The sequence below is a fragment of the Marmota monax genome, unplaced genomic scaffold (assembly GCF_021218885.2).
Source record: "Marmota monax isolate L192 unplaced genomic scaffold, Marmota_monax_Labrador192_F-V1.1 WCK01_AAM20220418_F8-fsc00065, whole genome shotgun sequence".
NCBI lineage: Eukaryota > Metazoa > Chordata > Mammalia > Rodentia > Sciuridae > Marmota > Marmota monax.
Window position 1 is genome coordinate 9,537,768 of NW_026694038.1, and position 27,442 is coordinate 9,565,209.

Consider the following 27,442-nt stretch of genomic DNA (forward strand, 5'->3'; position numbering starts at 1 on the left):
AAACTGAGTAATAATGTGGAATTTTTAATCCAAACAAGAGAGATTCTGAGAATTACAAGATATTAATGAACAGGCACAAGGAACAAATTTTGGAAAATTTTTAAACAGCTGATATTTATTCCAACTTAAATTTCAGTTATCAAAAATTAACTCAAAGTAGAAATATTTACGAATTTACTTGGAGTTAATATTTTGCTTTCCTAAAATATCTTTTAACCATCTTTCATGAACAAGTTGCCCTTATCTATCCACCTTGGTTTCTTTCCCTTTTAAAGATGTTTCACTGTGTGGGAGGCTACACAGGTAAAAGATACTGTGACTCAGTACACAAATGTGTTAACATATGTTCCCAAAGATAACAATGTGCTCAAGATAAGCAAAGTGTTCTTTGGAGAACTTAAGGTCCCAGACTTCTTAAAATATTGGCTATAGCACTCAGCTGGGCTACCTTTCCTTGGGAAGCCCTGACTATAATGTCTGACAAAGAACACAAGGGAAAGACTCTACCACTGGGACAAAATAAGTAAGTTGATTAATAAATGCAGATCATTTAGGAGGTGTAGCAGCATTAAAATATGATCTGCTCTTAAACTGCTACACAAACATTCTACACCCAGGGCAGGTGGTTAACCTTCCATTTTCATGTCTCAAAAAGGGTAAAAACACATGAATCATACACAAACATAGTAAGAATCAGACATAAAAACATAGTCTACAAAACAGGAACTAGGAACAAATGGTAAAACTGAACTAAGTTAGTTAGGAACAAATGGTAAACTGAACTAAGTTAGATGACTTGTATTTATACTGACTACATAACCATAATTTCCCAAGTCACTTACTAAACTTCTCTGGTCTCAGCTATTTCGATCTCTAATATATTAAAAGAGCTTTGTTGATTTTTTTTTTAAAGTAACATTCCATGAATAAAAATTTGATTCCTTAATTTTTTAAAATTTTGAACATTTATCTTTTTCTAAAAAAAACAATATTTTGTTATAGCTAAGAACAACAATTTAATTTTCAAAAGCAGCATTTTGTTTGTAAACAGTGGTGTTTAAAGTAATAAAGTATCCTAGACCAACACTGATGAGAAATCTTACAACCATTTACACAGAATAACCATGATGGAGGAGAAATAAAAATAATGAATCAAGCTTCATGCCAAAGGATGGATCTCCCCCTGAAAAATCTGATTAAAATTCAGGAACCTTTAGTATTTTTTCCCTGCCCCTTTTTATTTTATGAGTCAGGATCTCCCTAAGTTGCCTGGCTGATTTAGAACTTGTGAGTCTCCTACCTGAGCCTTCTGAGTACCTGAGATAACAGGTGTGTGTCACTATGCCTAATTTATTAATTTTTCTGTTTTCTTCATTTGTCTAATTAATGTATGTTTTTCTCAATTGCCTAAAAAACATACTTGGCGTATCATCAGCAGGAAGCAGCAGAAGCTGTAGAGATCCCTTTGCTGGAAAAGCCGAGATCAAACCAACCACAAATAGGCCAGGGGCAGGGTCAGTCATCAATCATCCATTGAAAGGAGCCAGATCACATACTTCAAGAGTAGGTGCCAGGTTTCTCCATGTGAAGTAGTGCAGAATCCAAGGCAGGAAAAAAATCCAGTTTCTGATGTCAGAACTAGCTAGCTACAAGCTCAGAGAATGTCCCTTCCTGTCCCTAAACTTCAAATTCACCTGTAAAATCTGGAACATGGACAAGATGGTCTACTAGATTTCTTTCTCTATACCAACAGCCATTCCAGATATCATTTGCCACAGGTTTTAACAACATAATCTGCCCCTCTCCAACATGACTTGCTTGAAACAAGTCTGTAATCTTGCAGATAAAAGGAGGAACAAGTGTGGAGCCTATGTTAGAAGGCTATCTTGCTGACTCATCAGTGTCCAGAGAGTGAAGCGCCCCTCCCTCCAAACTGTAAACTGTGAAGAGTAAAGAATGAGAGCACCTTTCCAAACTATGTTCTGATTTTGGTAACAATGTGAGAACTTTCTTCCTACCACACCTAAACATAGGACATTGGGAGATGAGACTGCCTGGCTCCTACCCTGTTGGTAACACTCTAATGAAGCTCCAAGGGAGTCCCAACAGGCAGCCAGATGGGCTGGCAGAGGAGAGGAGGCTGGCCCCAAGCAGAAGTCCTTAATTTAGATATTAATTACTTGTGGGTGTACAGGAAAACACCAGAGGGCTTTCCACAAGCCCAGAAAATTTCATACTAGCAAAGCTCTTCCTCAATAAGACAGACATAAGGCAAATCCTGCAAAATGGTTGTGAAAACCATCATGTTAACCTGAATGAATAAGTATGGGAAATACTTATTATAATAAAAGAGTACAAGAATGAGACACATGCTCAGACAGAAAAATTCTATGGACACTGTATTTAGCCACATTGCTCTGAAATCTCTAAATTGTGAGAATGAATAAGAAAATCCAGCAGCTATACTGCTGAAAGGAAGAAGGAAGGTGCTGCTGCTGCACCCAGCACTCAGCCTGCAGGGAGCCCAAAGGAGGCTTACTTCTATTCAAAGGAGGCTTACTTCTATTCTATTCAAACTGTGAGCTGAGGACCCAGGATTCTGAGAATGGCAAGTTTATGCAGAATCACAAGGACTACACCACACCAAACAAATCTAATATTGAAATGTCTGATAATTTAAAATCAAGCTTCTGTACTAAAATTGAACGATACTAGTTCAATCACAATGAATTTATTGATAACTGGGACAAGGGAAATAATTTAAATGCTAAATGAATGAAAAGTGTATTAAAAAAATTAGACAGTGATAAGAAAAAAACAATCTGCCACAGGGTCTGCCACAGAGAATGAGATTGAGAAAACACATACTTCACACTATCCCACAGTTTCACACAGTTTAATGCATGGATCAAGTATCCAATCCACCAGAGTAACTGTGGAATGCTGGGGAAGATTTTGTCCTCTCTGTGCAGCATCTTCTGTGGAACATAGAGCATAAATAACACCACTGTTCTCACTGGTGTATAGTTGGCATACTACAAATAAAGCATATAAAGCAACAATGCCTTAAGGAACGTGAAAACTGAGCACAGGATCACGATCATAGATTACTAATAATTTAAAATTCCAGGGCTATAAGCTGTAACTGCTTGTTGTTATAGCATTACAATAAAGTCACCAAAACCACAGTCTCGCCCTTTATAGAAGGGCACACCACATTTTACTAATGGCAAGTAGTCACCTTCTTAAAGGATTTCTATAAAAAGCACTGAGTTAAACTATAAAACTCTGAAAAGTAAAAGGCCAACTTCATTTGAATTACATAAGAAAGTCAAAACCACTTTTAAATGGGACCAAAGGATTTTAAAGAAACTGTCACCTGAGGTACATCTTTTAATGTACCAGAAACAAGTTCCTTTAATGCCAAACAAGTTCCTTTCTATTCAGTTTAAAAATGGGGAAAAGGGGAGGATGGGAATAGGATAGACAGTATAATGAATCAGATATAACTTTCCTATGTTTGTAGGGGAATACACAACCAGTGTAACTCCACATCTTGTACAACCACAAAAATGAGAAGTCATACTCCATGTATGTATAATGTCAGAATACGTTACACTGTCATGTAGAACTAAAAAAAACAAATAAATTTAAAAGGGGGGTAGACATAGTAGAGTTCAATAAATTGATTTAACATGAAAAAAAAAAATGAAAGACTGGAGGCAAACAGCACAAGATTCCATCATGCTTGAGGCCACAGAATCATCAATTGAGAAGACCGGGGATGGGGATGCACAGTGTGTCCCCCACATCCACAACCACAATTCATCAGGATAGTGCTTTTTTTGTATCAGCACAGGGACACCGTGGCTAAAGAGGGACAGCTAAGAACTGATCAAAGGATTGACTATAATACACAGGAAATCCTAAAAGAACAGTTGAATCAATTTTGTCGTTACCTTTAGAAAGTAAACAAATAGTAACATATATCTATGAGCCCTTTAAATCATAGAAAGGTCAACCACAAAAAGGGGGGGGGGGTTATATTTCTTCCATCATTTAGGTAAAACAACCTACCCACAATACTTCTGGATACTCCAATGTATGAAAAAAGATAACAAGAGATGTGTGACTCACAATACACAATCCTTCATTTCAAGGCAACCACAAAGGAGCTGGGGAGACACAATGACTAGTTTGTACTGCTCACTGTGGTGGATGCTTCATAAATAGTCTTTTATTATTAATCTCCACATTAAAGCTACAACCTGTTCATTATTATCCAAAGCTTAAAAATGATGAGCTAGACTCATACAGGATAAATAACTTGGTCAGGGTCACAAAATAGGAATATCAAAGCTAGAATTTGAAATCAAATCTTGTTGCTACAGCATCTACACCTTGTCTTTTACCCTACCCAAATGATTCTCAATGAGAGGGAATTTAGCTCCCCAGGGAACATTTGACAAAATTCAGAGGTATCTATGGTATAGACATCAGGGACGCTGCAATGTACAGGACAGGCCTCCCCAGCTAAGAATTATACAGTCCAAAATGTCAATAGTGCCAGGATTGAGAAGACTTGGAAATAAGGTAAAGGACTCAGTGTGGGCTGTAGGTGTCCCAGGGAGGGAAGAAATAACACTGTTACCTGGGGTGGTAAGAGGCATTTGTCACCGAGGATTTTGGTTAAGCCTTAGGAATGTGTGTAGAAAACAAAAAGGATGGTACTACTTTCAGCAGCTTAGAACAATAGAAATAAAAATACAGAGATAATAAAGAGCAACATGTGCCCAGCGTGGGGCGCATGCCTGAATCCCAGCAGCTTGGGAGGCTGAGGTGAGGCAGGAAGATCACAAATTCAAAGCTAGCCTCAGCAATTTAGCGAGGCCCTAAGCAAGTGAGACCCTACAAAATAGGGCTGGGGATGTAGATCAGTGGTTGAGTGCCCCCGAGTTCAATCCCCAGTTAAAAAAAAAAAAAAAAAGCAAGATATATTAAGGGGTCAAAATGATCATCATTAAGTAGTTTTCATAAACTAACTACAAAATGAAACAAGCAAAAACTTATGAATAAAAATTCTGTTGGTACATCTTTGAATATTCATAAGCTCCAGGAAGGAAACTGTGTACCTGAAAGATATAAATTACTGTTTGTGAGAGAAAATATGAGATGACACCAGATGGCAGAGAACCTTTAAACAGGTTCTCTGGAAAAAGTGGTTCAACTTCTATTTAACACAGGCCTGGTAAAATTCCAAACATATAATATACTGCTTGGCAAAAAAATGGTGAACACTTGAGCTCTGGCGCCGGACTCTCTGGGTTTCCATTTCTGCTACCTGCTACTTTTTAAATAACATCCCAACTAGGGACAAATTACTTTGCCTTTCTATGCTTGTTTACTCGTCCATAAAATCAGGAAAATAACACCTATTTTGAGCACTATTGTGAGGATTTAGTAAATTAAATCACATCAAGTACTCACAACTATGCCTAGCACATACTAAGCAATGAATAAATATTTGCTAATATTAATAGTAGAGTCTCTTTACATCTTCTCTTTACAATAATCTAAGGAGGAAGGTATCATTATTACTGAATTATTCCCACTTTATTCATCAAATTTCAGCTTGAGGAGCATTGTGGACAAAGTTCTTTGGCTCAAGTGGGATATATCTGACTCCAAATCCAAGCTATTAATCACTATATACTGCTTCATAAGTTTGAACAAGCTTTAGGCAATGGAAGCCACGAAAGGTTTACAATTGGGGAATATACACTATTAAAGCAAGGCTTGCTTTTCAGAAGGTCCTGGCAATGGAAAGGAAAACAATATAGAACAAGATGGGCTGTATGCTGGGAGAGCAGAGGCCTACGAAAGGTACTGGCAGGAGGTGATAAATTTTCACTGATGATGATGGCACTGAAAATACAAAGAACATCAAAAGTAAAAGGCATGAGCACAGCAGAGTTCAATGGCTGTGTACCTGGTGATGCAATGCAAGTGACAGAGCCACAAGGGTGACTGAAAGATAGTCAGAAACACCTGATTTCTAAGGTAAAAAAGGTTAATAGTGAAAGAATATTAAGAAATTGCCCTAACTTGCCTTTTTCTGAGAAATTAAAAAAACAAAACAAAAGAAAAAACTGTGAGGTTCATCAATAAAGGATCTTCCTACTACTACCAGGAGTCAGAAATACTGAAAACAGAAGCTGAATTGGGGTAACGAAGGGAAACACAGATATTCAGAGTACTAACAAAGAGATGTAACAATTTATTACACTGAATATTCTAAGTAAGCTTTAAGAAAAAAAAAATCCAGATTCCATAATATTTTTCTTAAATAAAGATGGGTTCACACACACCCTAAATGATGAATTCCATTAATAAGGCATATAGAACAAAGTGAAATCTATGTGACAAAATCAAAATTTTTTCTGGATCAATGACAAACACCACAATAGCTCTTCCTCAGTTGCTACAAAGATAAGGACATGTGAGATCGGTGAGGATAACAGTCATTAAATCAACTGTTTATACAGCAATTATACACAAAAGTTCCATGCAACTCGCAGAACTTCACTTTAGACTTACAGACTTCTTCACTTGCTAAGAATGACCAGATTTTGCTTTCCCATTCTGGTATATAAAATGAACACCAATGATTCACCTGCAGATTCCCCTTCTTACACTGCCAAGCCTGCTGGAGGGATGGGATCAACCACTATGGTAGTATCAAACATTTTTGAAAGTATAGGGTTCTGGGAGATGATGGAACCTGTGTGATATGTATGCAGAAAGCCATTTCTGGAATTATTTATTGTTTATTAGAATATGCAAATCCTTTAACCTTTAATGATTTAATCAGAAATAATTACAAAAGTCTTACCAAGATTTAATGTAAATTTTTAAAAGAGTTGCCACTAAAAGTTAACGAATGCCTGAGTGTCATTGAGGGATAGAATGACTCTAATTAACATTAATTTCACTCTCACTGTATAGCCTCCTCCACATTAAAGAGAAATTATTCATTCATTTGAGATATTAGCCTATGTTAAATGAATGAAATGATACTACCTGGAATCTAAAAGGGAACAGATATATTATTTAATAAAAGTCACAAAATTTACAAAGCCATGCATACACCCCTAGCATATTATGTAGAAGTATCTTAGCCCAACTGAGACAAGCTAATGCAAAAAACCTTTCCCTTTCTAACCCTTCCTCCTCTCAAATAACACCTGTAATCTGGAAAATAACTTGCCAATCTTCAGCACAAAAGTTAAAGATAAGTGGGGAGATAAATACAGAGGCAGGCTAAACAAAATTTTTCACACAATTCAAGAGCAAACTCTAGGATGTTTTTAACATACAAATTTAAGCTTCAAAATTTTTATACAATAGGCTTAGAAACCTACTCATGAGCCTAAATGCAAACATAAACTATCTAAGGAAGGTTCTATTTTAGGTACCTATCTCTTGAATTCACAAAACTTTCTGAATAATTATGATTCTTTTCCTATTTAGGAATTTGGGACTGAGGCAAGTATTTGATGCCTGGAACCCATGGGTAGGCCTAGCTCAAGGTCTGGGCCTGGTGATAGACACATAGCCCCCTTCTCAAGTAAACAAGCATCTCCTTGATATATTACTCTGCAGAATCATTCACGGTAAATTTCCATTACATCATAACAGATAATCCAGGATAAGTCTCAACTGCAATTTTCCTAATTTAGAAAGTATGATCAATGAATAGAAAGCAGACTTATACATTCTATGCAAAAAAGTGAATCAGGTAAACACTGCTAATTAGGACATCTTCTGATTATTACACACTTTCATTATGCAGTATTTCCAATATGACTTAAACTCAATTGGACTGAAGTATCTCAATACAACTGAAATAAGTTAATGCAGAGCCTTTCTCTCTCCGGGCCCTCTTCTCATGACCCATGTATTCTTTTCCCTAACTTTTTGAACTCCTGTTGAGGTATAATTAACAATGAAAATTGAATACATTTCCTGTGTAATACAAGTTTTCACACATGTATATACTGTGTTATAAATAATTATACATGAATTAATAAACTTATTTATCCATTATTCTCAGTTATCTTTCTGTGTGGAGGAAATACTTAGGATAAATTCTTTGCATAAATTTCATGTATACAAAACAGTATTGCTAATTACAGTCACCACTGTAAATCAGATCCCCAAAACTTATTCCCCTTATAACTTTGAGTCTGAAAACTACTCAAGTTAATTTTTGATTTTTCACTCCATCCAAGGATAGTTAGAAATAGTAAATGAACCCAATAAATTACTTGTTCTAAATTATTTTGTAAGGACCTAAATGGAATGTTTTGAGTAAGTATATTGCATACAATAATCTCTGATTATATTGTATCACTATATCAGAGGATTGATATATAAGAAATGTATGCCCAATATTTATATACTGCTTTCTTTACAACACAGCATGGAATATCATTAAATAAATATAAAACTGATTTCACAAGTGTTTTCAAAATGTTATTCATTCATTCACTCTTTCAAAACAAATATCTGTGTGGAACAGATAAACAAGTGGGGATTAGAGATGGAGGCATCCTCAGAGGCCTCACCTGTCGAATGATACTCTTCACACAACGCACTGGGAGGCCTTGATAGTTGGACTTGATGATCCACTTGAGGAGGTGGTGACCAAGCACTTCAAAGACCATGCAGACATCTGGGACATGGTTAAGGATCGTTTGTGGATGCATTTCCTGGAATATGGCAATTAGTGAAAAGCAAAAGCAGAAGCAACAGCATTCTGTCATTTACAACACAGTTATTTGCTCATAAAACACCACAATAATAGTATCTGTAATACCAAAAGTGGTCAGTTGAGGTTTCTTACCTAAATAAAGAGAAGTGGTAATATTTATTATGTGCCATACATTGTTCAATATGTACTTTACACCACCTCAGGAAATATATAATTGCCCCCACTGTGGAAATGAAGATATGTGTCTTGGTACAAAGGTGGCCAAAGCAGATTCTAGCCCAACCTTCATGGTACTCTCCTGGCCCCATACTATTCTCTCAGCACATACAGAGGAAGAAGAAAATGGGTCAGACTGAAACCTCACAAGAACTGATGTGGAAAAAACAGAATTGCAGGGCCCTAAGAGTCCTAATTGCCTGCCTAAACCTCTAATGAAGGAGGTCACAAATAATACATTATCAAATAGAAATTTACCAAACACCAGGTGCAGTGCACATGCCTGTAATCCCAGAGCTTGGGAGGCTGAGGCAGGAGGATCAAAAGTTCAAAGCCAGCCTTAGCAACATAGCGAGACCCTGTCTCAAAATAAAATATTAAAAAGGGACTGGGATGTGGTTCAGTGGTTAAGTGCCCCTGGGTTTAATCACTAGTATTAAAAGAGAAAGAGAGAGAGAGAGAGAGAGAGAGAGAGAGAGAGAGATTTTTAATCTTTTTCTTCAAAAATATCTTTCATTGCATAACCAGATCCATTTAAAAACTATAGGTAGCTGTTAAGAATGTATGATTACAATTTAAGATAGAGTATTAGGACCATTCTGCAATAATGAAAACTCAGAAATCAGAAGCCCTTCAAATTTTTTAAAAACCACTTAACAGAGATAGGACTGACATATAAAAAGTTGTATATATTTAATATGCACATCTTAATGTGATTACAGATCAGTATACACCTAGGAAAACATGACCACTAAGATAATAAAGGTATACAAAGGAATTGAAATCAAGATCTCACACAGGTATCTGCAGTCCTATGACTACTGCAGCACCACTCACAACAGCCAAGATATGGAACAGCCTACATGTCCAATGATGGATGACTGGATAAAGAAGATAGGGCACATACAACGAAACATTCCTCAACCACTCCAACAAGTGGATTTTGAAAATCAGAGTTTCTACTGACCCTCCAAAACTATCACCCACCAATTTCCCATAGAGTATCTTCATGCCATTTATATGAGAAGGTTTTAAACTGCCCTAAAACCCTTTGAGAATATTTTGATCATCATTGGAGGCTTACAGTAGGCTTCATTATTTAAAAAATAAAATAAGTTAGCTGGGCACGGAGGTACATGCTGTCATCCCAGAGGCTCAGAAGGCTAAGATAGGAGGATTCCAATTTCAAAGCAAAAGTGAGGCACTAAGCAACTCAGTGAGACCTTGTCTCTAAATAAAATACAAAATAGGGCTGGGGATGTGGCTCAATAGTTGAATTCAATCCCTGATACAAAAAAAAAAAAGATAAGCTGATTTAATATTTTTATACGATCAACCATATGATCATAATAGCTATTAATTATTTTCAGTGAAAAGAAGAAAAATGTTTTCTTCTCTTGAAGAACTTATGCACTACAGACATATGCAAAGATGATCTAAAGCCAGCATTTCTTACTAGTTCCCAGTCTTATTACAAAAATGACAAACTAAGAATTAAAGTTAGTAGCAGACATATGACCCAAGTCTTCTCAAAGCATTGGTAATACATAATGATTTCTTAGCATTTTATTTAACACTAAACATAGCCAATTTTCCTTTCTTAAGGAAAATTCTATTTACCTACAAATCAGGTAGTTTCTCCAAAGAAACCCTCTCCCTGTTTGTGGTCTCAGGAATAACCTTATGGGTCTGGCACAGAGTAAGCTGCTATCGTGCCCTTAAAGAAACAGGCTAAAGCAGGGACAAAGAAATCCAGCACTACTTACCCACCTAGTTACTAGAAAAAAAAGAAGTATTTAGGAGAAATGGTCTTGAGGCAAAGGCTGAGCTAACATCAGCAGTTTTTTCTACTTTCCAGTATCTGAATCCAGTTTCTATAAACAAAGGTTTACTCCAGCACATAGAGTGACAAAGTACTCCCTTACAGGATCATGACTAAGTAGATGCAGACACCAATGTCATTCTGGGATTTAAGCAGGGAGATGACCTGTGCCTGAAACTTCTGGAGCTTGAAAATATCAAGTAACAATTTACCGGATCTATTCAAATACAATGTAAATGAAAGAGCAAAAGATCTGACATGAGAAGACCTTAGCTCTGATGTACCCTATAGGACTCATCAGATGTACTCTAATTGAACATCAGGAAATGAAAGCATCATCCACCAAAATTACGCAAAGGGCATCTCAGAGGATCCAACATGAAAATAAGGACTAAGTCTTCTGGAAACAACACGAATTATCTCCTCTCCATTGTGCTCTCATCTTTGAGCTACATGCTTTGGGAAACTTTGCTCTGTGTCATCTGCCTGCAGGGCTGCCTTTTCCCCAAATTACCAGGCAAAGGGAGAGGGAAGATAAACCAGCATCTCCTTTCCACAATTCCAATCACTTAATCCTAGATCCCTCAAAACTAACAGGTACTTGAACAACTGCCATTCTCACAAGAGAAAGAGAAATCATGCTTGGCTTAGCTCTGTCTTCTGGATGTACACATTTATTTTCTAACAGGATCTAGAATGAGAATGAAGGCCATCCTTTCTAAAAGGCAATCAGGAGCTAAAGAAGAAACTATTTCATCTTTCAAGAACAATACTTTCTACCAGGATAATTTCTTTTGGAGAAAGCAGATATTCTTGTAGTATTTCCCAAGAAAGAGAGAAGAACTATAAACTAAACAAGTTAATCTTAAATTACACAACTCAATTAAGTGGGTGAAAACTTAAAAGAACAATAACTTAAGATAAAATAACCTTGTCTCTGGAAGTGTGATTCAAGTCTTTTTTAAAAAAATATTTTTTGTAGAAGATGGACACAATACCTTTATTTTATATTTATATGGTGCTGAGGATCGAACTTACATGTGCTAGGCAAGCACTCTTACCAACTGAACTATAGCCCCAGCCCCTGCTACTGCTATTTTTAATTTAAAATATACTTACTTTATTTGTGGTCTAGTGAAGGTCTTTTAAAAAGTCATTTTTGAGGGCTGGGGTTGTGACTCAGAGGTAGAGCATTTGCCTAGCATGCGTGAAGCACTGGGTTTGATCCTCAGCACCACATAAAAATAAAATAAAGGTATTGTGTCCACCTACAATTAAAAAATAGATGTTTAAGGGGAAAAAAAAAAAAAAAGTCATTACAGGCACATGCCTGTAATCCCAGTGGCTCAGGAAGCTGAGGCTGAGGCTGAGGCAGGAGGATCACGAATTCAAAGCCAGACTCTGCAAAAGTGAGGCACTAAGCAAATTCAGTGAGACCCTGTCTCTAGATAAAATGCAAAATATAGTTGGACATGGGGCTCAATGGTGGAGTGCCCCTGAGTTCAATCCCAGGTACCTTAAAAAAAAAAAAAAGTCATTTTTGCACATGGTGGTGCATGCCTACAATCCTAGCAACTCGGGAGACAGAGGCAGAAGGATGGCAGGTTTGAGGTCAACTATAGCAATTTAACGAGAGTTTAAGCAACTCAAAGAGACTGTGTCTCAAAATAAAAAGGCTGAAGATGTGGCTCAGTGGGTAAGCACCCCTGGGTTCAACCCTAGGTACAAAAAAAAAGTCATTTTTGCCATACCAAGAAAATTTGAATGAATTTTATTCAGTGAGTTTTATGGTCATGTTTAAAAAACCAATCCACATATTTTTACAAACTGCACACTGACATTTATGTAGGTTAAAAAAAAAAAAACATGACTTCTAGGATTTGTTTTAAAATAATTCAGCAAGAGAGAAATGCTAGATGAAGAAATTAGGGCCAGACCTTAACAAACATTGAATCTGTGTAATGGATTTTCAGAAATTCACTGTACTACACTCTCTGCTTTTATGTATGTTTAAAATTCTTCATAATTAAAGCTTTAATAGAAAAACACTGGAGATCTAGTCCATTTACCAATTACTACAGAAAATGTTATCACTTTCCTTTTACCAGGCTTTTGTAAAGCAGACAAACTGGAGGGAAAAGAAAGAAAATCAGGGGCTCAGGATGTAGCTCAGTGCTAGAGTGCCTGCCTACTATGCAGGAAGCCCAAAGTTCAATCCCCAGAACTTGAAAACCAAATACACACATCAAAAATAAAAAATATCAGATCTTCCACGTTCACCAGCAGGAAGATTATACTCTGCAGGAAGAACTAATTCAAAGTCTCAGCTGTATCATCCTAGAAACAGAATTCAGAGTTATTAGGACTATACAATATCAATATCACTTGAATGCAACTTTGGGATATCAGCATTAAAGTAGCATTTTTCCTCTTACTGCATAATAAGCAAATACATTTCAGCCTCATGCAGTACTTTGTAGCTATTGGAGCACACATACATGCCCCCTGTACACTGATTTTAAAAGGTTTAAAGCACAAAGAAGTGCTGGCACACACTTTCACCAACCACTGCAAAAATAAAGTTCACCACAATTACTGAAGAAGAAATAAAACAAAACAAATTCTATTAAAAACCAGGCCAAGTTTTGCTATTTGTTTTTTTCACTGTCAAAGACACTATTATATCAAAACCACTAACAGACCACACTAGATGTACTACTTATTAGACTTCTCGATAATCTTAGAGGCCTAATGTGGAGGGATGCAACAGAAACAAGTATACAAAAACTTAAAATAATCTTTTTTTTTTTAAAGTAAGAAGAAGGGGCTGGGGATGTGGCTCAAGCGGTAGCGCGCTCGCCTGGTGTGCCTGCGGCCCGGGTTCGATCCTCAGCACCACATACAAACAAAGATGTTGTGTCCGCCAAAAACTAAAATAAATAAATAAATATTAAAATAAAAAAAAAAAATAAAAGTAAGAAGAAAAAAGTACATTATATTTTAGTCATCAAAAAGCAAAGGATAGGGGGTTGGGGTTGTGGCTCAGTGGTAGAGCATTGCCTAGCATGTATGAGGCACTGGGTTTGATTCTCAGAACCACATATAAATAAATAAAATAAAGATCCATTGACAACTAAACAATATTTAAAAAAAAAAAAAAAAAAGGAAAGGATAGGGCTGGGGCTGTGGCTCAGTGGTAGAGTGGTTGTCTAGCATGTATGAGGCCCTGGGTTTGAGTATCAGCACCACATATAAATAAATAAAATAAAGGTCCCTTTACAACTGGGGGGTGGAGGGGAGAGCAAAGCATAGAGCTGGGAGCAGTGGCACATGCCTGTAATCCCAGTGGCTCAGGAGGCCAAGGCAGGAGGATTGCAAGTTCAAATCTAGCCTCTGTATAAAAGTGAGGCGCTGAGCAATTCAGTGAGACCCTGTCCCTAAATAAAAAACGAAATAGGGTTGGGGATGTGACTCAGTGGTCAAGTGCTCCTGAGTTCAATCCCCACGCCCAGAAAAAGCAAAGGATACGTATCCCATTCATGCCTGATATCTTGAAGTCATCAATGAGCTGGACCACCATGTCTTTGTTTGGGTCACTAGGATCACTTTCTCGAACCTATGTAAAGAAAAATGGACACAAAAACAGGAGTTTGAAGTGGAGAATTTTTTCCATTAGGCCAACCAACAAAGTGATATTTTTCAAATAAAAGATTTGATACTGGAACTAACAACAACAATAACAAAAAACAGATTCTACTTCAATTTAGTATCACCAAGAAGAATCCCTTAAGTAAAATTTGTCATTTATTTTTCTTACATTATTCACATTTTTCCAGTACTTACACATTTGAGCAATTTTATTTCATCCAAGGCTGTCTCTGTATAATGCTGGGCACTTTTCACAACTTTCATTGCAACAAATCTTTTCCCCCTTAAAAAAAAAAAAAAAAAAAAAAAAAAGCATAGTAATTTATATTATCAGCATAAAAGGTGATGATTACAACAACATCTATCCAATAGAGAAGCTTCTGATAAGTTTTCTTCTAAAATGGTATTTTGCAAATTTGGGGGCCACAATTAATAGGGCATCCATGCATTAAAGACAATTTCTTTCATGCTTTTCTTGTCTTTTTCTTAACTAAAATTGAATAGACCAGGAAAACGTCAGAGTTATCTATCACACAATAAGGAAAAGTATTCCTGTGACTCTTGTTTCAGTTCATATACACACACAAATACATGTGTATATGACTTGAGCAGCAATTAAGTTTCTTACTATTGATCATGGCTGGCGCGCGCGCATTCATATTCTCATTCTCTCTCTCTCTCTCTTTTGTACTGTGGATTGAATCCAGAGGCACTTTACCACTAAGCTATGTGCCTAAACATTTTAATTTTTATTTTGAGAAAGGGTCTCCCTAAGATGCCTAGACTGGCCTTGAACTTGAAATCCTCCTGCCTCAGCTTCCAGAGTTGGTGGGATTACAGGTATGTACTACAGCATCCAGCTGGATCATGGCTTTTAATTTTTAATTACTTAATTTTTGTTTAATGTCACAAAAACTAATTTGAAAAGCCTACACATTATTAATTTTACATCTGAATGCTTTCTGATATGGATAATTTACTAGAAAAGTAACATGCCCCTGATGAAAAGCAATTTTGTGGAAAAAGCTTTAAAAATAGAGAAGAAAGCTGGTATTTTCAAATACTTAACTTCATAATAAGAAAAAAAATCTAGCTAGCTGAGGTTACATGCCTGTTACATGCTATAACATAGTAAGAATAACGTCAGCTATATCTTCTTAGGAAACGGATATTGAACTAGACCAGGAATCAAGTGCAAAAATGACAAAGAGCACTTACTGCATATCCCAGCACAGCCAGACAGTGGAGAAGTGCCCCCATCCTAGCTTTCTAATAACATGATACCGACCATTGAAGAGGTCTCCAATTTTCACCGGATGATAGCCACCTTAAAAGAAAAGAAAAGAAAATTCAGAATTCCAGGAAAATAGTACTATTTTCATTTCTTCATCAATTCTGGATGTCAAGAATGACAGGTCTGAAATAACAGCATCATTAAAATTTTTAAATTCATTTTTTTCAGGATTATCTTCCAACATCAGAAAAGTATTCTGTGAATTCCCATTAGGCTTTTAGCTAATTTTAATAAGAATTTTGAAGGGCAACAAATCATCCAGTACTCCCTAATAATAATAATTGAGGTTTTGTTTTTAAGTCAATGTATGTACATGTACACACCAATTCTTGACATTTATAAATGACTTTTCTTCTAAGTTATAAATTACACTCAATTATTTTTGCATCTGAACAAAATTCAGGAAATTAAAGGATGTTTACTCTGCATAAATTTGTATACACCAACCATTTTCCTATATCCAATAAGTAATGGTATAACATACATCTTAATTTACCGTCCAAATGGCTTGTTCCTCTTATCACTCTTCCTCCAACCTGAAACTTTTGCATGGAAAAACATTCTTTAGAAATGAGGAAATCAATTGGCAAAGCAAGACTGGTACCCTATTTTCAGTGAACTTTTAGGGGAGGGAAGGGTGCCTCACTGACATCTGGCATAGAAAGTCCTTCTCTCTGAATTTTTAAGTATAGGAAGTAGACTACAAAACAGAATTATAATATGGCATCAATTCCACGAAACATATAAAGAACAATCTAAAAGGATGTTAACATTACCCCTTGTTATAACATTACCCCTTGATATAAAATTAATTTTATTCTCTTTATCTACAGTTTAATCATCTTGTTTCCAAAACAAACATTGCTCTTTTAGTCTTAAATTTGATTTTTACTATGAAAACATTAATGTTCTCATATTCATATTCTCTCCTCCCTCTCTCCCACACAATTTCTTCTTTTATTTTTGGCAGTGTTAGGGATAGAACCCAGGGCCCTATGCATGCTAGGCAAGCATTCCATCACTGACCTACACCCCCAGCAGTGATTTTTTATTTTTTTTAGTATGCAGAATTCCCAAATCACTCAAGAAAGATATGAATGGTTCGTGCCTAGTGCTGAGAGGCCGAAACAGGTGCAGCAAGTATGTAAACTACATTTTTCAATAAATATTTGTGAACTCCCAGAGGGCTCTGAGTTACAATTCAATAAATACTATTAATATTTTAAAAGTGGCAAATTAATCAAGCAGGAATTTGAACAGACACTGAATTTCTAAGATTCTTACTGCTATGAACATTGTATTTGCTTTTCCTGGATTTTAACATCAAAATCTGTAACAACACTGTAAACTAGAACTATGAACTATGATATTAAGTCAGGAATAAAACAGAGCAAATTATCAAATAGCTTATTACTTAATTTTTGTTTAATTCTCTAAGTAATTGAAAGATATGGTCTCTGGATTTCTAGTACAGTTTTTAAACCATTAAAATTAAGAACTCAAAAGGAGAAAACAAAGAAAACGCTTATCAAGTATCAATTAGAAAAGGAACATTGTACTAGGCATTTTATTTTGAAATCTGTGTTCCAAGAAACAAAAGTGATTTATGATATATTACAACTGTTCCACACAGGACCGGGGGGGGGGGGAGGGAGGGAGGGAAGGAAAGAAGGAAGGAAGGAGTTGGGAAATGAAAAGTTAAACAAAGCAAAGCAGATTTTTTTTCACCACAGGCCTAATGTCTTAACATGCTTTGTGAACCTCTAAGAGCACAGGGCACATATTGCACATGCTACATGTTCCATACATATTTTCTCAGGAAATGACTTCCAGTTAACAAGCTTTTTGGAACATGGTATTGCAGGAAACAGTGATGTCTATCTTGCTCAATCCTTACATTCACCCTGCAAACTAGATGGTATTCTTTCCACATTGCTGCAGAAGGCACCAAATGTCAGAGATATTAAGCACTAAGTTGGACACAAGGTGGGAAAAAAGGCAATTCCAAAGCCCATGGTTTTTTGCCCCTAGTAAGAAAGACACTCCATGTTTTAATAACTGGATGACTGTTTTCTAGACCTGATACACAGGGAACACTGAATGGCTTACTTAAAAAACCACACAGTAATTGGCTGGGGTTGTGGCTCAGCGGTAGAGCACTCATCTAGCACGTGTGAGCCCTAAGTCTGATCCTCAGCATCACATTAAAAATAAATAAATAAATAAGTAAAGGTATTGTGTCCAACTACAACTAAAAAAATAAATATTAAAAAAACTAATAAGTACTAAAGTACTTATTACTGCTAACATTAACATCGAGACTTGAAAATAAGTTAATTATTTTATAATTTATATTTTTTTCTGGATACAAATTAAATTTATTACATAAATTCTATGTACTAGAGCTGAGCAGTAGTAGAACTGAGTAGTTAAAAGCAACATAATTTTATTTATTTATTTATTTTTGATGCTGACTTTTATATTTATTTATTTATTTTTTAATTTTTATTATTAGTTGTTCAAAACATTACATATAGTAGAGGATAGGAAAGGCAACAGAATACAACAGACACTAGTATGGCAGTATGTAAAAACGTGGATGTGTAACCGATGTGATTCTGCAATCTGTTTACGGGGTAAAAATGGGAGTTCATAATCCACCTGAATCAAATGTATGAAATATAATTTATAATTTATAAGTTAATTGTGCATAAAGAGAAGAAAGCTCTGTCACTAGTATGTTTCAGATTCAAGTTCTCAAATAGCCAGTGTGTTCTTGTGAGCAAAAAAAAAAAAAAAAACCCAGAAAAGGCACCATCTCCACTGTAATCACTGCAGAAGTGCAGCAGCTCCTTTTCTCTATGGGATCTCAAAGTTGAACAAAAACAAATTACTAGTTCAGTCCAGTATCTCTGGAGCCCACAGGCAGCTAAAATACTGTCTCTAAAAATAGACCAACCAAACAAGAAGAACACAGAAGTAATTCTTAAACACAAAGATATAAAATGAATGAAAGTACAAAAACATTTAGTTGACTTTTAATTTTGAAAATATGACATATATATTATCAGATCTATATATTATATATTCTCATATCCAACTCCTTGATTTCTATAGAAATCAAGACTCTCTCATGACCATTCAACTCTCACTCCCTTGTCACAGAATGATAATCTTTTTTTTTTTTTAAAGATAGAGAGGAGAGAGGAGAGAGGAGAGAGAGGGGAGAGAGGGAGGGAGGGACGAAGGTAGAGAGAGAGAGAGAGAGAGAGAGAGAGAATTTTTATTTATTTTTTAGTTTTTGGCGGACACAACATCTTTGTTTGTATGTGGTGCTGAGGATCGAACCCGGGCCGCACGCATGCCAGGTGAGCACGCTACCACTTGAGCCACATCCCCAGCCCACAGAATGATAATCTTGCCAACAGGGCATCTATTCTACCTAATAAAAACTATGCTATGAGAAGAGAGGAAGTATGTCCCCACACAGCAGACCCACACCAACCCAACCAACACCTGGGGAATTCAAGAAAATGGACACTCCAGTAATTCCATCAGAAACTCCTCCAGTTCCCTGTGTTATAACAGCCATCAGCAGCCATGTCATTGCCTACTGCATTGTCTAGCACATAAGGAATCTTAACAGTCAAACTGGACAAAGACCCCAATCACTCTTTGGTTCCTTTTGCTGTTTCATCAACTGACAGAAAAGGAATATAGGAAAACAACAGTGCTACACACAGACTCTGCTAATGGCATGAAGCAGAGTACCAGAAATGCTCAAATACTTGATGATTACATGACTCAAAGGTTTGATTGATTCATCTGTATTACATTATTATATTGTTTAATGTGACATTTATCACAAGTTTTTCTCTTCTTAAAAACAAATCTTAGTTTGAATTATAAACACAAAGAAAACAAAATACACTGTTAAAAGTATCATTAATTTCATTGCTCTGTTTTTTTTCTAATCTAATCCCTCCAGTGCACCCAAGAAAACAATAACTAAAGCTTTACCTATATATACATAGTAATAAGACTCCAAAGAAGACAATTCTAAAACTTACCTTCTTAGCTATTTTGGGAGACTTGCTGGCCAAAGATAAAGACAATTCCCTTTTCTTTGCAAAAAATATATTCTATTTATTCCTTTATTTTTTTTTAAATTTTTTATTGTTGGTTGTTCAAAACATTACATAGTTCTTGATATATCATATTTCACACTTTGATTCAAGTGGGTTATGAACTCCCACTTTTACCCCGCAAAAAAATATATTCTATTTATAATAGTAAATCAGAAGTTTAGAATTCCATAATAGACAGTAGTATGCAAGGATTTTCAGAAGTCTATTTTTCTACTAAAAATATTATTTATTTTTATGCTGACACGGTTTCTCAGCCTTCCAATTGTAGGGTGTCTTTAGATAACCACTGAAAACTTTCTAAGGGCTAAGGAAGGATTTCAAAAATCAACCCTAACACACAAGTCTTATTAAAAAGGGATGGTGAAAAAAACCTTGCTTATAGTAAGGTAATGGACATATTCTGTGTCACTTAAGATTTTAATATTCCTCCTCAAAAGTATACAAAAAAACCAGTAGGGATATGAAAGATTTGAACACACTACCAACCAACTTGAAATTTATAGAACCTAACTGACATTTATAGTACACTATACTCAATAACAAACACTTCTCTCAAGTGCATACAGAATATTCAGATAACATATTGGGCCATGAAACAAGACACAAAAACAGTGTTCTCAGTCCATATAGAACTAAGTTAGAAAGCAATGAGAAAATTAACCAAAATTTGGAAACTTATTCAAAATAATTCATGGGCTAAATAAAAAAAATCATAAAATATTTTTTCACAAAATGACAATGAAAACTCAACATATGTCAATCTGCGAAACACTGCTAAGGCAGTACTCAGAGGGAAAATTATAGCATTAAATGCCTACAATAGAAAAGAAAAGCCAGGCATGGTGGTACACACCTGTAATTCCAGTGACCCAGGAGGCTAAGGCAGGAGGGTCACAAGTTTGAGGTCAGCCTCAGAAACTTCACAAGATTTTGTCTCAAAAATAAAAAGGGCTGGGGATGTAGGTCAGTGGTAGAGTGCAGCTGGGTTCAATCATTGGGAGGAGGAAGGGAGGGGAAAAGGAAAGAGAAACTAGAAAAAAGAAGAGCAAATATAACCTGAAGAAAATAATAATGATATAAACCAGAATCAACGAAAGAAAAAAATAGAAAAAAAAATCAGTAAAACCAAAAGTTGGTTGAGACAAAAGAAAAAAATAAAATTTAATAAATTTCTGGCTAGGCTATCAGGTGAAAGAAATGAAAGAAACAAATTACTAACATGAAGAATAATAAAACTGACATCAGAACATATTTTACAGCTATTGAAAGGATAACAAGGGAATATTACAATTTATACCTATACATATTTTAAAAATACATGAAATGAATGAATACCTTGAAAGATACACACCACATGAATTTCAACAAAACAAATACATACCTGAATAATTTGTATTTATTTGAAAAATGGAATTTATTGTTAAAAACCTTCCCATAAAAAATGGGCTAGGGTTATAGCTTAAGTGGTAGAGCACTTGCCTAGAATGTATATGGTACTGAGTTTGATTATCAGCACCGCATATAAATAAACAAATAAAATAAAGGTCCATTGACAATTTAAAAAAAAGTGTCCTCCCAAACATTACTAAAGAAACGCAACCAATTCTAGAAAAATTCTTCCTGAAAATAGAGGAAAATATTCCCAGTATCATCCTATGAAACCAGCATTATTTGATTCCAAAGCCATATTAAGAAAACCACAGGCCATGATGTAAATATAAAAGTTTTATACAAAATTTCAACAAATCAAATCAAGCAATATATAAAAAGGACAATATACGTTATGATCAAATAGGGTTTATTTCAGGAATACAAATGACTTAATACTCAAAACTCACTTAAATACTTCACCATAACTAAAATAGGAAATTCATGACTAGCTCACCAGACACAGGGAAAAAAGTGACAATACTAAACATTCCTGATCACAATTCTGAACAAAGCAGAAGTAGAAGGATGTCTAGGAAAACAATACAGAAAACATCAGACATCCCGCCTATGATTAGAAAGAATTCCTACTCTCACCATTTTATTCAACATTATACTGGCAGTTTTATACTAGGTTTTAGCTAGTATAATCAGAAAATAAATAAAAACACATCAAGAGTATGATTGTACTTCTGTATTTAATTTGATTGGACAGAAATTTTGATGGCCTTTGATCTAGGCTACCTTTCAAAGGATTATACTGTTAACAACTTTGTAAAACAGAGACACTAGACACTATCTTCCTATGAAGAAGAGGGAAGGCTGATTTGTTGTCCAGAAAAATAAGCATGTCCTCCCAGTCAGGTATTGTTGTAGGCCCTTATAAAACACTGGGATTTCCTAAGATTGGAGTTCCTCAGATGGGACAACAAACCCATAAGGCACACAGTATCCACCTGGGCCTGAGCACACATCATCTTGGTTAGATTTGAGATGCAATGGGAATAAATATCAACGTGAAGCTCAAGTTGCTTGCAGTGCTATGAATAATTAAGTCCTTTGTCTCTGACTCATGACTTCTGCAAAACCTCATCAAACTGTGGCAAGTTAACTTGCAAATAGGATAAAACATCTTGATAAATTTATCTTTGGCACCAGAAAAAAAAATTTCTTTTTTCTTTGTACTATAAAAATTGCTAACTAGTTTTTCATCTTATGAAAACTGTCAGTTTTAGAACCATAGTCTTTCTTTGATAACTAAGAAACTCAGAGACAAATTTGTAACATTTTCAAATTGTACAGATCTCTATTAATAAGTCTTTATAATAACCATAACCTGACTTTATATTATTTCTCTACTGTATAATTTCTTCATCTATTTGCCTAATGTATTATGTATACCTATCTGTAAAATTTCTCAAGTTGTATGTGAAGTATTAGGATACAAACAACAGCTACTTATCCTTCAGGATAAATTCAAGTAAAGCCCACTCCTAGGAAGCATTTCCTGATTTTTCTTGCTCAAGAAGGGCCCCTGTTCTGCCCTTCTTTTATTCACCTCCAAAATGCCTCCTTAGATTCTGTTACACAAAATAACTAACAGAGATATCAGTTATTGCCTCACTTATCTTCCCTAGGAGATTATAAACTCTGGGGAGAGCTTTCTTTGGAGACAGTATCCTCAGCACCTAGCACATAGTACCTACATCATAATAATATGTATTAATAAATACTCAATATATGAGAACCGAAGTACAAGACAGATATGGATGAGAGGAACATGAGTTATTTTGTTCCCTAGCATGACATAAAAGAAAAGTGAAACAGGCTCCCCTGGTTTGAAATTCAATTTTAAATAATATTATACTATAATAAGAAAAGAGGACAGCCCTGAGAAACGAAGAGGAAAACACATGCACTGTGAAATAAATAGTTCTATTTGATGTTAAGAAAGAAAACAAAAATAGTATACTGAGATCAGATTTGAGTCCTAGAGTTGTGCAAAAGTGCTGACTTTACTATTGGGGCCAGGTCAGGGGGGCAGAGAGATTAATAAAGTATATCCTTTATTCATCTTATGACCAGCTTTGGGTGTGTGGGCGGGCAGGGAGTAAACCAAGAATCTAAATGTATCACAGGTAATATCATATAATAATACTGTAAAGAAAATTACATAGTACAAATACTACATTTATTATTATTCTACAAAATTAAAATGTATAGTATTTAGGGAAATAGGTAAGAAAGATACTAAGCTGTGACAATATTGATGAGATCCTCAGCAAAACTATCATGGTACCCATGACATTTAAGGTTCAAGTTCTCTACTAGCTCTCTATACTTATAAAAGTTGGGATCAGATTCTAGACAATAAATAAGAATTTCTTCTGCTTTTATGATCAACAATCTACCTTACTTGTCATTACAGTGCTATAATTTTGTAGCTGCAGCAAACTGTTCTAATACATACTAATGACATTTCTATTTTTCTAGAGAAGATTCTAAAAAAACATTAAAAGCCCAAAATGGAAATGCAAGTCACATTGTGAGGCAAGCCAGTGTCTAAAATCCTCATCTGCACTCTAGAATCTAGAACATGACAATATCTTTTTCCCAAGCTCATGAGTGTTTTAGAACCCATTTTAAATGTACCATGGGTATAGGTAGGAATTGTAAATAAAATAGTTAGATTATAAACAGCTGGTAGTTGTTTTTAAAATACTATGCCTAGAAATTTATTTAACTAAAATAAATTTGGACTAAATCAGCCTCTCCATACTTCCCCCAAAGATTCTACATAGAGTGAAATGTAACCTAGCTTGTAGCGCAAATAAAGTGTAATCTAACCTAAGAGTATATCCTTGTAACCAAGCAACTAAGTCTCGGCCAATCAGAGGCTGAAAGCTACCAAAACATGACCATACAAAGCAAGGGCTAACTGCAGTCAATAAGGTTGTTTCTGTATGTCATTTCCATTTTTTTCTTGCTATAAATATAACCTGGATGTGTTGTAGGGTGGGCCATTCTGAACTATCTTTTGTCTACAATGCTGCTGGGTTCTAGAACCTTTCTCTTGCTCAACTAAACTTTGTAAATATAACTGCTCAGTTTTTTCTCTCAACACTGAAGTTTGTATCATAAGCTTATTCTCACGTATGCACAATTAAGTGTCCAACTTCACTGAACACACCATAAATATATTAATATCTCTAAATCTCATATTAACCAAGGATAAAGAGTTAATGGCATATTTTGTTTCCATTGCCGACATTTATCTATTATTTATTAAATTATATAAAGCCAGATTTCTCTGTTCAGGGTATCTTTTTTTTTTTTAAAATATTTACTTTTTAGGTGTAGATGGACACAACACAATGCCTTTTATTTTTATGTGGTGCTGAGGATGGAACCCAGGTCTGCGCCCATGCTAGGCAAGCACTCTACCACTTAGCCACAATCCCAGCCCCTGTTCAGGGTATCTTTGACTGAAGAATCCAAAACATTGCTCTATGAAATATGTCGTTACAAAATTATCCTTAAAATGGGGCTGGGGCTATAGCTCACTGGCAGAGCCCTTGCCTAGCTTGCATGAGGCACTGGGTTCGATCCTCAGCACCACATAAAAATAAACAAATAAAATAAAGGCATTCTGTCCATCTACAACTCCAAAAAAGCTTTTTTTAAAAAAAAAGGAAAAAAAATTATCCTTACAATAAAAAACAGTAACCAGGTACAATGGTGCATGCCTATAATTCCACAACTAGGGAGGCTGAGATAGGAGGATCACAAGTTCAAGGCCAGCTTTAGCAACTTAGTGAGGCTCTGTCTCAAAATAAAAAATAAAAAGGCTGGGGATGTAGCTCAGTGGTAAAGTACTCTTGGGTTCAATTCCTGGTACAAAAACAAAAAACAAAAACCCAGACTATAAGAACCAAATACAGATTCTCTGAAGTCTAGTTACATGCCTACTTAAGATACCTCCTTAAGTATTTTTTATGTATTAACTTTGTCTTTTTATGAAATCAGTCTTCGTGTCTACATCCCTTTATTGATTCTGATTACTTCTATATAAGCTCAGTTTTGTTTTTTAAAAGACATTCTCCAGAGTGCTGATTCTCACAGTGCTTACACATAATAACAGTTTATATAAGACATTTCCAGCGGATTGGAGGCACAGACAGAAGGATCCTGAGTTCAAAGCCAGCCTTGGCAACTAAGCAAGGCCCTAAGCAATTCAGTGAGACCCTGTCTCTGAATAAAATACCAAAAAAAGGCTGGCAATGGGGTTCAGTGGTTAAGTACCTTTGGGTTTAATTCCAAGTAAACAAAACAAAACAAACAGATAACTGAAGGTCAGTTTTAGCTAGATGTAAAATTTTTGGTTCACATTTTTTCCTTGAGTTTATTATATATATTATTTGGGGGGGGGGGCGCTAAAGCTTTACTGTGTAATAAAACATAGAAACATCTGATTCTTCCCTGGCAAATTGTGCAGTCTTTCTGCCTAAGACTTTCATCACTGCCTCTAGCAGCAGGCTGCAATGTTTACTGGCACTCTATGGTTTTTATATTTTGTTCTGACCCTTCTCCTTACTTGCACTATGGGCAAAGGAGTCGTTAATTGGCATTATATGACATCATTAATCATCATATAATTAACTATATGAAAATCTCCATAATAAAGAACATATGCAGAGGCTGAGGTTGTGACTCAGCAGTAGAGCACTCGCCTAGCGTGTGCAAGGCACAGGGTTTCATCCTCAGCACCACATAAAAATAAATAAAACAAAGGAATTGTGTCCAACAACAACTAAAGGAATACATATTAAAAAAAGGTTAAAAAAATAGAACATGTGCAAATAAACTGCAATCTAAATAAGAGTACATCCTTGTAACCAAGCAACTAAGTCTCAGCCAATCTGAGGCTGAAAGCTGCCAGAACATGACCATACAAGGCAAGTGTTAACTGTAGTCAATAAGGTTATTTCTGGACAACCTTGGACAATGGTCTAGTTTAAGACTTTCAGCACATTTCTTGGTTCTTCACTATGTTCTGGATAAATAAAAGTATCATATATTGAATTATGAACTGAGTAAACATATTGATCTTAGAGTAAGAAAGTCTTAGGTGGGTAATAACTAGAGTTCAGAAATCAGAATCTACATGAGAAATACTAAAGTTTTCTTTACAACTAAAAAAATATTCTTTTTTTTTTTTTTAATTTTTTAATATTTTATTTTTTAGTTTTTGGCAGACACAACATCTTTGTATGTGGTGCTAAGGATCGAACCCGGGCCACACGCATGCCAGGTGAGCGCGCTACCGCTTGAGCCACATCCCCAGCCCCTAAAAAAATATTCTTTCAGTAACTAAACACTTTTAAAATGAAAGGATCTCAGAAAACAGCTCCTTGGCTATCTGAAACTAAAAGCCACAATTACACACATCCAGACATCAAAATGTAACCAAATAATTATTTCAAGAAGTCAAGGTTTACTGTTATTTTCAAGGCTCCTACTGTTTTTAAGTGGATCACAGCACATAGTAATGTCTGACTCAAACATACAATGAAAGACATGTTCCACGGCATTTGTTACATTCTCTTGTACAAAAGGGAAAAAAAAAAAAAAACATATAACACAATTCAATTTACATAGTGACTAATTCTAAAGAAATTCTCAATTGTTCTAAAAATGAGAAAAAGAATCTAGTTCATAGAAAGAAATTACCTACATGTAGAAAATAAAACTGATCTTTGTGCCTCATTCTAAGTCCCTACCTGGTTTTATAATCTAAGATTAATTAATGCTTTCCAGTTTAATAATCATCAGAAAGTCTAACTCATGCAACAACTTGTACATACTCTTGTGTTTGGCACCCAATGTAGGAATTTAGTCATACTTAATAGATTTTAGGCTTAGGGCTCATAATCTATACCAGACGAATACAGTGTTACATGAACTGATGTCCTAGGAAAAGTGGTTAAATTATTGTTTCCTACTCCACATCATTGATTTCTTGTGGCTACATTCTGACAGACTGTCTTCTCCAAAGAAGACCAAATAGTAACTCCCAAACTACCTGTTTTTCATTGACCCCTGACATTCTGTCA

The 27,442-nt window shown here is 35.5% G+C and overlaps 1 protein-coding gene across 9 annotated transcripts in view; it reads right to left on the bottom strand.

Moving 5' to 3' along the window:
* Positions 1 to 27,442, bottom strand: part of Srpk2 (SRSF protein kinase 2) — a 215,953-nt gene that overhangs the window by 33,594 nt on the left and 154,917 nt on the right. For all 9 annotated transcript variants that reach the window (XM_058585503.1, XM_058585504.1, XM_046464178.2 and 6 more), the window contains 4 exons: positions 15,678 to 15,786; positions 14,655 to 14,742; positions 14,340 to 14,427; positions 8,628 to 8,734 (listed from right to left, as the gene is read on the bottom strand). In XM_058585503.1, the coding sequence (XP_058441486.1) occupies positions 8,628 to 8,734; positions 14,340 to 14,427; positions 14,655 to 14,742; positions 15,678 to 15,786 (392 nt within the window). The remainder of the gene's footprint in view (positions 1 to 8,627; positions 8,735 to 14,339; positions 14,428 to 14,654; positions 14,743 to 15,677; positions 15,787 to 27,442) is intronic.